Raw genomic sequence first — 15,653 nt, forward strand, 5'->3', positions numbered from 1 at the left:
CCCAACATCTGGGCCAAAGAGCTTGTGTGAGGCAGATGTGGGCTGGTGTGTGGAGGCGCCAGGTACATAGGGAAGCTAATGCCAACTATTAGGTTGCAGCTGCAGAGCAGAGCTGTAGCTCCTCAATTTAAAAAGGCCAAATGGTAGCCTCCATTTTAGTTTTTTTTCTTTTCTTCTTAAATTGAGGAGCAACAGAGCAAAATAACAGCTCAACACAAAACTAACGAACAGAGGACAACAGAGCCAAGAGGGGAGGGACTGAGATGAAATGCTACAGAAGAAAAGACTGAGACACGCATCTAGTTTTCATGAAACGATTCAGCTTCCTTTACTGCAGGATGGATATCAAACTCAACACAATGACATTCGTCCATATTCTTTTAAAACTCTTCATGACCCCCTTCTTTAAATGACAACAGATTTCCAATGTGAATACACTGTATAAAGGCTTACAAAAAAATACACACAAAATAGGAACAAAAACAAACAAAACATTTACACTATTTTAAAACACTTTATATGAACTGTACAATGGTATAGATATTTCTACAGATTTTAGTAAAAAAAAAAAACGTATACATTAACTTAATGAACACCCCCCGGCCCACCCCACCACATCGTCTTCTACCAACAGAGAAAACAATCAAAAAAATATGCGAGACAAAATGTAACAACAAATGTTGTTGAAATTGTCTACAAAAATAAAGTCCAAGAAATGCTTGAACTACCTGCATATGAAAACCAAAGTTGAATCTGCACACAATGCGACTAATAAAACAACACAATTCTGCAGTCAGCTGTTAAGTAGGTTGTTTATAAAAATGACAAGACTATGGTCTCGGGGGAGAACAGGGACAAGTGCAGGTAAGGACTCACTGGGAAGCGGTGAAAGCTTAATATACATGCAAAGAACAAGAGAAAAGTAAGTTTAGCAAGGAGCAGAACAAGGGGATCAATCTGCACTGAACAAATGGGATGCTGAGGTTTAAGGCTATTTCTTCATTAGCATTATATACATGTGTGTGTGTGTGTGTGGTTGCTGAATAAACAGATGTATTGTATGAATTGGCTAATTTCTACTTTCCCTGCAGTGCCTCGGCACCTGACAAGTCTGCGGCTGCCAGGACCCTGGACCAGCAAACACAAGGCAGCCCCACCCAGCTGATCGGTGCACAGCGCGCACCGACTCTAGCACAGGGAAAATCAGCAGACAATCACACTGCTGCTCCCTTAGTGTCTTGAGAAGGCAGTCCCGTTTTGTTCCATAAGCATCGTTTACAAATTCCGCTTCCTGTAATGTAGGTATTTTAGGAAGATTTGATTGTTTTTCTTCCAAAGTGTGCCAAGACACTAGGAAGCATTTCAAAACGTCACCACTGTTAAAATGCACCAAGGCCAGGAAGTGCATAATAAATATATATTATTGTACTTCTCTTAATGCACGGGAATAATAATAATAATAATAATAATAATACAAATCTAATGTAAATCATGTTGCAGAGACAACAACACAAATGTTAATACAACAAATGCAGCACTTGGGGCCGACAGATCCACAATAATATGAACTCAAACAGTTTAAATAGTTAGAAGATTCCACTATTGAGAGAGTTGTTGTCTGTTTGATTAATTTTTATTATTTTTGCGCTGCTGATACTTGGCAAAGTGTCCAGGCTTCCCTGGGTCTGTGAGAACTACAGAGCTCAGAGACACCATGTTCTAAATACGTTCTAGGTAAGTGCTAGAACAGGAGACAACCACAGGTCAGTGAACCTGCCACGACCCTGACACCAAGCTCAGCTGCCTGCACTCAGCTCAGCACTCCTGTCCAATATACACAGTTCTGTCCCGACTCTCGTATGTCCTTTAGCAAAGTCTCGATGCACACAATATGAAAATAGTATTTATAGCAAGTATACTTTATCCACAGTACAATGTAAAGGGGCTACAGAAAGGGACATTACAGAGAGCAATTATTTTCAACCTGCAGAAGCTCCATATCATTTATATAAAACACACACTTCTGTATGAAGACTGAATAATCTGTAAAAGTAACAGCTACTGATAAACTATAAACTAATCTTGATGAAGGTTATTTATATATTTATATGTAAATTTATATACATTTTCTTTATTGTATTTTACGTTGAGTGAGTTAAAAAGATCTGATCATGCAATTTAATTTCCAAATAGGAAATAACATTCACTAGCAGAAAGGAATTAGAAGAAAGGATTAGAAAAATCAGATATGCACAGGTGGGGGGGATGCTGGTTTGACTGCATGTCACAATACCATTCATTCCTAATCTTGGTCTTTCAAACATAAAGGTTTTTCTTTTGCATTTTTTTCCTCTTTTCTTAACACTTTGGTTGAGTTTAAAACATTTCCTATTCCATGTAATTGTAGAATTCATAAAAGATCAGTAAAAGAAATTTTGTTTCATTTGTTTTAGTAAAAAAAATAGTTATGTTAAATAAAATTAAAGACTGCATCTGAAAATATTAAAACATTAAAAAAAAAAAAAAAAAAAGCAACAGTACGAATAGAAAAAACCTTCATAGACAAAAAGACAACATTCAATTCATTTCCCTAAACAGCAGAGAAATAATGTTATAAGAACACACCGTATTCACACAGATCTCTGTACATTATCTACACATCGTTGCTGGTGACAGATACGCACTGGTGTCAGACTGGGCTCCACAACACCAGTGGGGTCTCCTCTGCCGCTGGACTGGGGCCAAATCCCACCCACTGGATACTCAAAAGTGTCAGACACTACTTTGATAAAATAATAATAGTAATAATAACAACCTAGCCTTTCACACCCTAGGTTTTCTTTTGCAGTCCTTGTAATGAAATATAAAAATACTTGGATTAAATTGCCAATATATACAAACAGGACAGAGGAGGGAGGGATGGATGGGGAGAGAGGGAGAGAGAGAGAGAGAGAGCCTCTACAATTGAAAGTCAAGCACTCTGGTTGACTGGACAGTCCTCTCTCTCCACTCAGACATGAAGAGTCAGCTGGTGTACAAAAAAAATATTATACAGATAAAAAATTCTCAGACATCTCCTCCAGTGAGAAGGCATTCCCCATTCATCGTACACCCTACACTACAAACTACGGTGTCAACTGCTGTACATCCTGCACAGTGCGTGTGGAGTTTCATCTCCCTCAGTAACTTTTCATGTTTTTTTTTTTCCTTTTTAAATGTTACAGTTCTATTAAAATATATATACACATTCATAACGCTGCTCCTTAGATCTCAGGACTCACGTACCGATTTATACATGTATACATAACCCTGTCCCCCCCACTTCCCCAGCAAGATACTGATTTCTTATAATTGAAGACAAAGATAGACTAAACATTAAAGGCAGCGAGGGACACATCTGGCCAGACTGCCAGAGAGCAGACAGTCTCTGGACTACAGCCCCCCCCGCCGTCAGTGTTGAGAGAGGGGCGGGGGGGCTGGCACTCAGGGGACAGAGGGAGACTGGACTGACGGTTCACACACATAGCTGCCTCATCCGAACACCTTGCTCCACCTGGGATTGCATGGGAAAGGATGGGAGCACGAGCATGAGAAGATCGGCACGGCCAACCAGAGGGGTTCCCCGGGTTTTCTTTTTGTTGTTGTTCTGATAGGGGCTAAAAGGGGCTGGAATAGCAGGGGGGTAAAATTAGTTTACAGCTTTCTCTCTCTCTCTCTCTCTCTCATGTTCTGTCTTTTGTTGTGTTTTTCTTTTTTTTGTTGACCACTAAATAAAAATAAAAATTACCTTCGGTTAAAACCAAATGACAATAACCAGATTAATAACAATTACAATAATGATAATCATATCAACAGTAATAATAAAAATAAAATCAGTTGAACGAATATTAAATAGAAGTCCAGGCAGAGCGAATGGGCAAGGGCAGAGGCCTCTCCTACAACACCCTCCCAGTGCCTGACTGAGCCGCCCCCCTGGCCTCTTCCCTGCCCTCCCTCCCCAGATTAAACGCCGCCGCTGTCCGGGCTGCCCGTCGTCACGCCGGCCGGGGTGCTGTCCTGGCCCTCAGCGCTTCTCTGATCTCGTCCCGCCGGAGAATCCTTGTCCCCCGTGCCGGAGGAGGAGGGGGCGGGGGTGGAGGCGGTGGCGGAGGAGGAGGAGGCGGATGCCGGGCCAGGGGAGGCCAGGCCTCGGCCCGAGACTTTGTAAGCAGCCAGCAGCTCCTGGATGCGCTCCGAGTTCGGCTCCCACTTGGCAAAGCCAGCCGCGTTCTGCAGGAAGAGCACCGCCGTGCCGTGGACTGCCTTGTAGTACAGCTCCTCCCTGAGAGAGAGAGAGAGAGAGAGAGAGAGAGAGAGAGAGAGAGAGAGCGAGGTCAGGGTGTGTGTGAGAGAGAGAGAGAGAAGAGGGAGGGAGGGAGAGAGATGTCAGGGTATGCGAGAGAGAGAGAGGTCAGGGTGTGTGAGAGAGAGACAGAGAGAGGGAGAGAGGTCAGGGTGTGTGAGAGAGAGAGAGAGATCAGGGTGTGTGAGAGAGAGAGAAGAGGGAGGGAGGGAGAGAGATGTCAGGGTATGCGAGAGAGAGAGAGGTCAGGGTGTGTGAGACAGAGACAGAGAGAGGGAGAGAGAGAGAGAGAGAGAGGTCAGGGTGTGTGAGAGAGAGAGAGAGAAGAGGGAGGGAGGGAGAGAGATGTCTGGCGTGTGCGAGAGAGGGGGCCCTGAAGCTCACGGCACTGACCCCCGCTAATACTGCGAACAGAGACCAGCTTCTGGTCAGCACTGTGTACCTGCCCCCAATCAGAGTCAACCAAATCATAAAGATAACCAAAACCTCCTATCTGGAACATTGGAACAATGAAACCAAATCCCAAAGTAAACTGGATTGCTATCGGGCCCTAAACAGAGAATACACCCTGGCAGAGTATCTCTTCACTGTCAGAGATATGAAGCAGAGACGCATCCTGACCAAGTACAGGCTCAGTGACCACAGCCTGGCCATAGAGACGGGCCGACACAGGCAGACCCGGCTGCCCAGAGAGGAGTGGCGCTGTGGTCACTGCGAGACAGGAGAGGTCGAGACAGAGATGCACTTCCTCCTCCACTGCAATAAATATGCCAAATTAAGGGACACATTCTTTAATAAATTCATAAATATTATAAAATCATTTTCTGAATTGATAAAATAAAAAATAAAAAATAGCTATCCTTCTGGGGGAGGGGGACACAGCCCCCCTGGCCGCCCAATATGTAGCCGCCTGCCACAACCTGAGGGGCTCACTGTGAAAACATACATGAGCACCAGCTGTAACCTGATAACTATAAATAAAGTAAATGTACATGTCTTAAGATTTTATTTATAAATTATATTGTACGGTTTCAAATTTTTTTTTTCTCCTTTTTCTTACCTTTTATTATTTTTCAATGTATGTATATAATATCAACTGCTTTGGCAACACTACGAAACTGTTTGTTATGCCAATAAAGCACCCTTGAATTGAATTGAATTGAGAGAGAGAGAGCGCACTAGTCCTAGCCCCCTCACCTCTTGCAGATGTGCTGCGAGCCGCTGCGGTACTCGTGCTCGAAGGCCGTCACGGTCAGCTGGTGTCGTTTGAAGCGGCTGCTCTCCATGCGGGTGAGCGCTGGCGTCGGGGGGTCACGCCACTCCGGCACAAAGACGATGAAGGACAGGGGCTCGGTGGAGCGCTCCAGCAGGTCCTGCAGGGGCAGCGGGCACAAGAAACAGCTCTGAGTCACCTTTACTGCATTTCCCCCTGCCACAGTTTGAGAGCGGTGAAGGCAAGGCAGATAAAAGGCATCAGGCCAGCTAGTCAGTAGTGATGCTACTGTAGTAATTATGATGACACCTGGGAAGGAGCGAACGTTGCTTTTCTGTTTTGAGTGCTAAGAAACAAACTAAAAAAAACAAGATTTCAATCCACTTTCAGTAACAACAACCCCACCCTCCCCACCTCGAAGTGCGTCACCATGGCATCCATCAGCTCCTCACAGAAGGGGGGGTTGGCCTCGAACGAGCCGCTGACCGGAGAGAAATTCAGGAATGGCCTGGAGAGAGAGAGAGAGAGAGAGAGAGAAAAAACACACACGGACCGTTAAAAAGGACACAGACACTATGGACATTTTGATACATTAAAATGATTAGTTAATTAACTACTGACAGACGCATGACACGAGAAACCACGTGCCACCCCTGGTCACCTACAACACCTGCCCACCTCTAGGCCTGTCTGGGTGGACTCACCCGCGAGAGCCGAAGAAGCCGTCCGTGTCGGGGAAGGCCGAGCAGAACTGTTTGAAGTAGCAGTTGAGCGGCGATGCAAAGCACTCGAAACTCACACCGAAATGCTGGTGCAGGGCCTCGAACACCGGCACGGGCAAGGCGCCCTGCAGACCCGTCCCCTCGTGGACTCCCGAGCCGAACATCACCTGGGAGGGTTAATTCACTCACGTAAATTTTCTTTGTTTTCAGAAATGGCTCCGATACGAATACTGCCCAGGTAAATCAGGCCTGTACAGCGCCTTGGGATTGGAATATGGGGGAGGGCTACGGGGCGTGTCGGGGGGCAGAGGGGGGTACCTGGTATCTCTTTATAAGGCACCACACCCGGGACAGGAACTTCTCGAAGCGCTGGTCGTCTATGCAGCTGTACCTGTACAGCAGCTCCTGAAACGACAGCGGTGTGAGAGGCGGGAAGGACACACGACACACACGACCCCACACACACGTGCTGCATTGCCAACACACAGCCACTGAGGGCACATCCGAAAACAAATCAATAAAACATGATTTTACTCAACCATTGAGAAGTGGGGGGGGCGACGACTAAAAAGAAGTTGGTAGCTAACAAAGTTTTCAACTGTCATCTTGATTAAGTGTCACCAGAGGCAGAGAATAAAGGAAGCAGTCTGGCTTATTGTCAGCAGTTGTGCTCTCTGGGGATACAGAGACTGAAGTGATGCACAAAGGCAGAGAAAGAGAGCGAGAAGAGTTTAAAACTAAATAAGCAAGGAAGAAAATTAGTAATGATAAATGCAGAGAGGGGGGAAATGGAGTGAGAATTTAGTGACTGTGTGAGAGAGCAAAGCGGGGCTGAACAGCACGAGGCTTGAGGGAGAAGCACAGGGACCCGCAGGGACGGTGGTGGGCCTCACCAGCTTGGTGAAGTAGTTGCGGTTGACCTTCACCATCTCCCCCTTGAAGCGCAGGCAGGCGATGTCGTTCTCGAAGTGCAGCTCCACACGCGGCTGGGGGGGTGAGGGCACGGCGAGCCGTACTGGGAAACAGTACACCAGCCGCTCTGATGCCTCCGTGCTCTCCACAGCCTCTGAGAGGGGGAGAGGATCGCCTTATTCTCAGAACTCTGTACTTATCACAGCCCCACAAATACAGTACTGTGCAAACGTTTTAGGCAGGTGTGAAAAAATTATTGATTATATTTATCAATTAACTAAATGCAAAGTGAGTGAACACAAGAAAAATCTACATCAAATCAGTATTTGGTGTGACCACCCTTTGCCTTCAAAACAGCATCAGTTTTTCTAGGTACACTTGCACAGTTTTTGAAGGAACTCGGCAGGTAGGTTGGCCCAAACATCTTGGTGAACTAACCACAGCTCTTCTGTGGATTTAGGCAGCCTCAGCTGCTCCTCTCTCTTCATGTCATCCCAGACAGACTCGATGATGTTGAGATCAGGGCTCTGTGGAGGCCATACCATCACTTCCAGGACTCCTTGTTCTTCTTTGACGATTGTTCTTAATGACTGTCGCTGTATGTTTGGGGTCGTTGTCATGCTGCAGGATAAATTTGGGACCAATCAGATGCCTCCCTGATGGTACTGCATGATGGATAAGTATCTGACTGTACTTCTCAGCATTGAAGAGACCATTCATTCTGCCCTTCGGCAAACAAACTGCCTTCTGCTATAGTCAAATATTTCACATTTTGACTCATCAGTCTAGAGCACCTGCTGCCATTTTTCTTCACCCCAGTTCCTGTGTTTTCATGCATAGTTGAGACGTTTGGCCCTGTTGCCACGTCGGAGGTATGGCTTTTTGGCCGCAAGTCCTCTTTGAAGGCCACTTCTGACAGTAGATGGGTGTACCAGGGTCCCACTGTTTTCTGCCAACTCTGAACTGATGGCACTGCTGGACATCTTCTGATTGCGAAGGGAAGTAAGCATGATGTGTCTTTCATCTGCTGCAGTAAGTTTCCTTGGCCGACCACTGTGTCTACGGTCCTCAGCGTTGCCCGTAACTTTGTGCTTCTTCGAAAGAGCTTGGACAGCACATCTGTAAAGCCCTGTCTGCCTTGAAATGTCTGCCTGGGAGAGACTTTGCTGATGCAGTAGAACTACCTCGTGTCTTGTTGCTGTGCTCAGTCTTGCCATGGTGTTTGACTTTTGACAGTAAATTGTCTTCAGCAACCTCACCTTGTTAGCTGAGTTTGGCTGTTCCTCACCCAGTTTTATTCCTCCTACACAGCTGTTTCTGTTTCAGTTAATGATTGTGTTTCAACCTACATATTGAATTGATGATCATTAGCACCAGTCTGGTATAATTGTTTAATCATACACCCGACTATAATGCCTACAAAATCCCTGACTTGTGCAAGTGTACCTAGAAGAATTGATGCTGTTTTGAGGGCAAAGGATGGTCACACCAAATATGGATTGATTTAGATTTTTCTTCTGTTCACTCACTTTAGTTAATTATTTAGTGCATTTAGTTAATTGATAATCTATTAACATGTCTATTATTGAAAGCATTCTTACTTTACAGCATTTATTCACACATACCTAAAACTTTTGCACAGTACTGTATATAAACCACACAGTCCCACCTTATAAAAGTCCAGACACAGAGCACAGTTCACACCCATCTACTACAACCAACTTTCTGCCTTTTGAAACCTCATACGAGAGCGAGTACGAGAGAGAGCGAGAGGAAAGGGTACGAGAGAGAGAGGGAGGGAGTTACCCAAGATGTTGCAGTCCTTGAGCAGGGCGCAGTGGGTCTGCCGGATGCGCCGGACATACTCAACAGAGATGTGGTAGATCTTGCTGCAGATTCCCTCCACTGAGTCTCGTGCCACGGCTGCCACGTGGGGTCCGCACTGCTTCCGCAGGTGATCCAGACGGTCCTGGGGACAGAGTGAGAGGTGGGGAGAGGGAATTAGGTTCTCTATATTCATAAGCATGTGGAAGGCACCACAGTGGCTCAACTCAAGAGTGCCATCAACACTTCTATGGAGTTCTTCACGTCTAAATGAAGTTCCATAGACCGTTCTAAGTGTAGTTCCGGTTCTAGTGTGCAGTTGTCAGTTAAAGCTCCAGTCTGTCTCGCACCATGTAGTCCTCCTTGCTGGCGGAGTGGTCTTTCCTCAGCCAGTTGATGGTGTCCTCCACGTTCCACTTCACCACCTTCCTGCTGTCCGGGGTGGCGTTCCTAAGATGACAGCAACAGCACATCACCCACAGCTCCCGTGCCACCCACAGCACTCACGGCTGACCACAATCTAAAAACACCAGGGGAGCCACCCTTGGACCCTTACCTGGATTCTATCATTTTTTTCGCTGCTTCAGCGTATTTAAACAGCAGCTTCCGGGCCTCCTCCTTGTACTTTATGCGGGATAACCTGCATAAAATGAACAAATGCAGCCCGATAAATAAACAAACAAGAATCTACGGAGGCCGACGACGGCTGCGTGCGATGGACCGAGACAAGGACGGAAACAGGAGGGTCAGGTAACCGAACAGAGTCGTGAGGGAAGGAGGGTGGAGTAGCGAGGCCTGGGAGATCCGAGTACCTGATCGGGATGTCGTTCATGACCTCGCGGAACATGGAGGGTGAGACGATGGGGTCGCACTCGCTGGGCAGCAGGGGGTCGGTGCCCTTGTCCAGGACCTTGCGCTCCAGCAGCCAGCGGTTGAAGGACTCCCTGGGGGGCTCGATACCTGGAGGGGGGGTACAGAGTCAGTCTCGCCCACACACGACTCACTGCCTCTCTCCCTAAGGATCAGAGGCTACTGCTCACAGTCGCACCAGACAGCAGCCCAACATCTGCACCAGAGAACACCACAGGGTTCTGCATGCATGACATCACAAGGTCGTAACTACCCTTGCAATTGTGCTGCACATCCTGCAACAGACTACTGCTGTTTCTGGGGGCCGTTAGGGCTCTAAGCCTGCCCGGTTGCTCACCCTCGCGCTGGTAGCAGAGCTCGTGGTAGTGCTGGCGCAGCTTGGAGGTGAGCTGGGCGCGCAGCAGCTCGATCTCAGGGTGGGGGGGCAGGAAGTCGGACGGGGCGCGCTCCCGGATCACCGCGTTAGTCTGGATGTCCAGGTCCCAGTACACCCTGCAACGGCACCGTGCGCACACGGGTCAGACACGGGCCAAGCGCACAGCACGGATACTCAAGAGACCTCACACACACACAAGTCAGATGGAAGCACACAACTCAAAGAGACCTAAAACACAGAGACACACACACACACACACACACACACACACACACAATTCACAGACCCAGATTTAAACTGACAGACAAATACACGGGGGAGGGGAGTGCGTGCGTTTCGGTACACTCACGCAGTGGGCCTGTACGGTGCCGGGGCGGGCGAGGGTGGCTGGGCCTGCTTGTCCTCGCTGCCAGCACTCCAGGGCTTGGCACCGGGGGTGCTGGGAGAAATGGGAACAGTTGGGGTCGTAGGTGTCACCGGCACGTGCTCCACCTAAGCAGGAACAGAAAACAGAGAGTCCAGGGTGAGAACCACAGAGAGAACCAACAGGAGAGAGAGCGCGATTTGAATTAATCGGATGCCCGACTCTGCGAAGGAAGAAGACAGAGCTACCAGTACAGTGAGACCAGTCAGAGCCCTGCCAGCGGTGCAGCCTACATCCCAACTGGCTGAACCTGATGCAAACAGACGGTATAACATTGTGGAGATCAGTCTCTATGGTTGATTTGTTTAGTGTAAAGACTTGACAGAGAGATCAGGCGTGACGAATTCAAAGTAGGATTCTAATTAGGAACTCACCCAATCCAGAATTATCTTGGAACACGGAGATTTTTACCGATATGTTTACAGGTGCGTTATCCTTCCCACTCCGCAGGCTGGCCTCACTAGCTGTGGTTGCCAGGGTAACCCAGGACCTCACGCAGCCCGAGACGCTCGTCTGGCCCCAGCATTGATCAGGTGACACGCCCACTTAATCTCCCCGCAGGAGCCTGACTCATCCCTCCCCTCTCCCGGGAAATGAAACTGAAAGTGTCAGGCCTGCTCACCTTAGGCCTCTTGAAGCTGTTGGTGGGTCCTTGCGGGGTTTCCTCCGACAAGCGCCTCTTGCGCTGCCCGTTCCCCAGGCTGGGATCCGTGGGTGGCGCTCCCCCATCCGCCGAAGCCGGAGCTGCGTTCAAACCCAGAGGATCCGACTGCGGACACAGGAGAGAATGGTGTGCTCACACCTGCAGCTCTCCACTACACAGGCCTCAGGCCAACACAGCTGCAGCCCTGTTATCACTTCCTCGCCATCTGGCCACACACACACACACACACACACACACATATACGTACACAGTCAACGCATTATAACAGTCAATATTATACAACTTCAGAGCTTCAAAGATTCCAGGAACAGTGAGGATTCAAGAGCTGCCAACTTTTGTTCTGCTACACAGAACTTCCAGTCAATTCATACATCAATTAATCAATTACCACTTAATTACTTAACTGACCTTGCTGCGGAAGATCACTTGCAATAAACAAATGAAGGAAAAAGAGTTGGGACGCTGGCTTGAACTAGAACACATGCAAAGGGATGGAAGGCAGTCTCCCCTGTGCCCAAGCTGGACTCACAATTACATCATGCTGCCCCAGCACCGGCATCTCCCACAGGGACTGGTTGGTGAAGCGGTTGAAGTAGTAGGGCCGGTTCTCCCGCTTGCTCCAGCACTTGGACCAGCCAGCCTGGATCAGCTCGTCTGCGCAAACACACACCACCACGATGTAAGTATTGAGGTTTCACTGATTAAAACCTGTGGTCTGGCTGGAGCCCCTTATCTTCAGTGCCAGGATAGTGTGCCACAGTGTGCCTAGGCAAAACCCTCACCTCCCAACCAAGCCAACATTTTAAGGATTTATCAAGCAGTAGCCCACAACTTATCCTACTCCACTGCTCTATGATTAACAATCATTTCAATTATACAATTAAGGAGCTGGCTGCACCAAATCCCTGCCATGCAGCACAAGGTCTGCGATTTTGCGCTGTACTCTCCCCCCGGGCTTTAAAGTGCTGAAGCAACGCACCTGGCAGCTCCTGGGGGGGTTTGTTGCCGGAGGGAGACAGGGGCTGCCCCCCAGCAGAGGAGCTGGGGGGAGACATCACCAGTGCCGGGTCCGCCCTCACTGTTGTGTGGTTCTCGCTCGCCATCTCTCTTCATCTGTCCTGCACAGCGAGAGAAACAAACAAACAAACAATAAGGAGAGAGGGAGAGAAGAGTTAATGTTAAAAGGAAATAGTGCAAGGGTTAATGACAAGCAACTAGTGTTAAGAGACACTGCTGATATTCAGCAGTGATATTAGCAGATGGAAAGCCCTGTGTCTTCTCAGGATACAGTAAGGAACCCGAGTGTCTCTTTGAGTGGCTGCTGCTTTCCTAATAATAGTAGAATAGCAGGAGAGACACTCTTGCAACTTCTCTGAGTGCTTCTGACAGTCTTGGACTAGCTTCTTGTCCTTTGACTCAATGGAGGGGCTCCTGAGCATGATTTGCATTGCATGTCTGTCATGCTGTAGTCCTGAGGCTGTGAACAAACTAGCACTCAAACCAACTCCTCCATTCATTATCACGCATTTCTATACTGTGTAACTGCAAGTTACGGACACCCTCGAACAATGACCTGGTTAAAACACATTGTATTCACTTCTAAGGGTGCACCACAGGAAATTCAATACAAACATGCGATTTACATTGTAATATCTATCAAAAGAAGCAAGTCTTCGTCATACATCGCTGGTAAATTTAACATTACGCATGGATAGATGTTTTTAGGAGGGAAAATATATTTTGAATGAATGTGTGCAAGGTTGGCGCTTGATTGATTTGGTTTGCTTGTTTGTGTCGACCAATCCGTACTGTAATGAATTGAGTGGGGTGCTGTAATTGAAGAGAGCTCCGGCTGGTCTGTTTACAGGACCGTGAATGGAGGAGGGTTGTCATTCAGTCTGTGCCGATGCACGGAAGCTCAAATTGCGAGTGCAATGCATGCAATAAAGAACTCGCTAAAAATAACTTCACATACAATAAATCAAGATAAAACAGACCATAGTTGCAAAACAATTGTTGGCCAATGCCTTTAGAAGAAACACAAATGCGTATCAAGAAAAACAAAACGGATCAACGTCACATTTTAGTGCAGCTACTTTTTATTATTACCAGTTTATACTGAACAGATAGACGTTTGATTAGGACGCGTTCATACTGAAGGGGTGGCTCGTTTTAAAACCAAACCAGTGTCGCTGCAGAGTGCAGTCCATTGACAACACGACCAGCAGTGTCGACCGACCGAGCCCAGGCAATTGCATTAAAACCAGCGCTTGTGAACATGTTTAATATGTAGAAGAGCAAAGTAGGCGTGTGCAGGCACGGATGGCTTTATTGCGACTGCAGGTAGATGTGTATTCAGTAAATAAGCAGCTTCTGCCGCCATCATATCCCCCAAAAAAACAGCCACTTCCAGAGCCGGAGAGCGGTACGCATGCGCCTGACGTGCCGCCCACCCCAGCGCTCCAGCCGCCCGAGCAGCGCGGAGAAGAAGGAGGTGACGGCCAGGCTGCGCAACAAAGGGCGACAGCGGCGCCGCCGGAGCCAGGTCGGGGGAGCCGGGCGAAGAGAGGCAAAACACGGCCGGAATGGGGCTCGAATCGGGGCGAAAGCGGCATGGCGCGGAGGAGAATCGACGCCGGCAGCCGGGCGAGCCGTCAAAACGAGGAACCGAGCCGAGCCTGTGCCCGACCGCCCTCTTTTTCGAAAGCCGTACGATTTAGGCGCGCAGTTCAGTCGGGGGGGGAGCTGTAAACAAGATGGCGAGGGCGCCCGGGCTGGAGCCGCTGCGCTCTCCGCGGCTCGTATTGGCTGGTTTTACGGCGCGCCGACGAGGCAGGTGCAGTTGCGCCGGACAGGCGGGTACCCGGTGCGTTCCGCCGCCTGCCCGTGCCCTTGTTGCCCCGCGGAAGGGGGCAATTCCCTTACCTTTGAGAGGATTGCTGGGAATCCGGTATAGGCTTCGCTCAGCTCAATCCAGACCCGCCTCCGCCTCTCCCTCCCCACCGTCTCCGCCATCTTGTATTGGGGACCCGGCCCTGGACACTGCGCATGCGCTAGCTTCTTAGGGGCACGAATGGTTCAGTGTCATGACCGGTGGCCATGTTTGGTGTGGCACAGAGGTGTGAGATTTAGCAGGTGGAACGGGAGACATTTGGAGACCGTGCAATAAGCAGCGATGTCTGTATTTGAAAATGGATGAAGATAACGCTGCTTACGTTGCTTTGGTGATTGGCTGAGATGTAGAAGTGTCGATTACGTTCATGTTTTTATTGCAATAGTTTATCACCTTGATAAAGAGTGTCTTTAACACCTAAATGCACCGCCTGCAGGTTGATCTCGGCTCATAACCTGTTAAGTAATGGGACGAGAAGAGCCCATGGTAAGTAGAAGTTTGCATACATGTGAATGTTGTACTTGGAGTGACGTGTTCAGTGATCCCTGCACAGGTCTATTTCACTGCCTTTTCTACAGAAATAACGGTTTATTGGTGAGCATTTGCTTGCCTGTGAGAATGAACCAGCTTGTTAAACCTCTGCATTGAGCACAGTTGGAATATGCAAAGGTCTCTATTGATGTGCATTGTATTTAATGTGTTTGTTTTATTGCTCTTGAAAAGGTGAGATCAGGAATTTGGTGACGGAGGAGAGTGACCTATTCACTGAAGCTGAGAGGGATTGTCTCGCCTCATTCATACCTAGGGCTCTGTAACAGGGATGCCCAGACCTGAAGGTGTATCGCATGGGTAACAACAGGGATGGGAGCAGGACTCCGGTTGCACAGCGATTTGACCCATTTCAGGTTTTCCCAGCTTGATGGGTATCGAGTTGTGGGATGATTTTCCACTGGGACTGTTCAATTCTGAAATGATTTGCTTTTCTCACATCGTTGGGTATCATTTGTGCAAGAGCTGGACACTGCCTGAAATAAGGAAACAGTCAATGCAGTTGGGGAGCCTTATTCCTGGACTGCTTGAGTATGCAAGTATGTCTGACTTGTGGTTTGCTGTTAAAGTGATTTATTAATAAAAATATTAAAATATGGTTGAGCGTGTGTGTGTTTTAATCTCCTCTCCTCAGATATGTTAGAAATTTAATAAAGACATTTAGCAATCACCTTTAACACACCCATTTTACTCTTGCAATAACAAGCTCCTCGTAGTGGTTTCCCTCAACTACAGAGATTATTCTTCAATTACAGAACATCCTGATGCTTGCATGTTGCACAAGATTGCGAGTAAGGGGGTCCTGAATGCTGAATCAGTGATGCACAATACAATTCAGCATTTCAGTGATGCACAATATATTTT

At 47.9% G+C, this 15,653-nt stretch overlaps 1 protein-coding gene and 1 long non-coding RNA gene across 2 annotated transcripts; one reads left to right on the forward strand and one right to left on the reverse strand.

The window, feature by feature from the left end:
- Window positions 1-300: 300 nt before the first annotated feature.
- On the reverse strand, window positions 301-14,358 carry pcif1 (phosphorylated CTD interacting factor 1). The gene is made up of 16 exons (XM_066702189.1): window positions 14,273-14,358; window positions 12,327-12,465; window positions 11,877-12,001; window positions 11,306-11,452; window positions 10,609-10,751; window positions 10,221-10,375; window positions 9,826-9,973; window positions 9,570-9,653; window positions 9,364-9,463; window positions 8,996-9,158; window positions 7,171-7,343; window positions 6,596-6,682; window positions 6,260-6,444; window positions 5,970-6,063; window positions 5,540-5,715; window positions 301-4,321 (listed from the first exon to the last, which is right to left on the reverse strand). The coding sequence occupies exons 2-16, from the start codon at window positions 12,448-12,450 to the stop codon at window positions 4,003-4,005; spliced, it is 2,223 nt and encodes a 740-aa protein (XP_066558286.1). The 5' UTR covers window positions 12,451-12,465; window positions 14,273-14,358; the 3' UTR covers window positions 301-4,002.
- LOC136748456 (uncharacterized) lies at window positions 14,346-15,387 on the forward strand. The gene is made up of 2 exons (XR_010816586.1): window positions 14,346-14,726; window positions 14,964-15,387. It is a non-coding gene; the product is annotated as an uncharacterized LOC136748456 (long non-coding RNA).
- The last annotated feature ends 266 nt before the right edge of the window (window positions 15,388-15,653 follow it).

This window comes from Amia ocellicauda, chromosome 4, assembly GCF_036373705.1.
Source record: "Amia ocellicauda isolate fAmiCal2 chromosome 4, fAmiCal2.hap1, whole genome shotgun sequence".
NCBI lineage: Eukaryota > Metazoa > Chordata > Actinopteri > Amiiformes > Amiidae > Amia > Amia ocellicauda.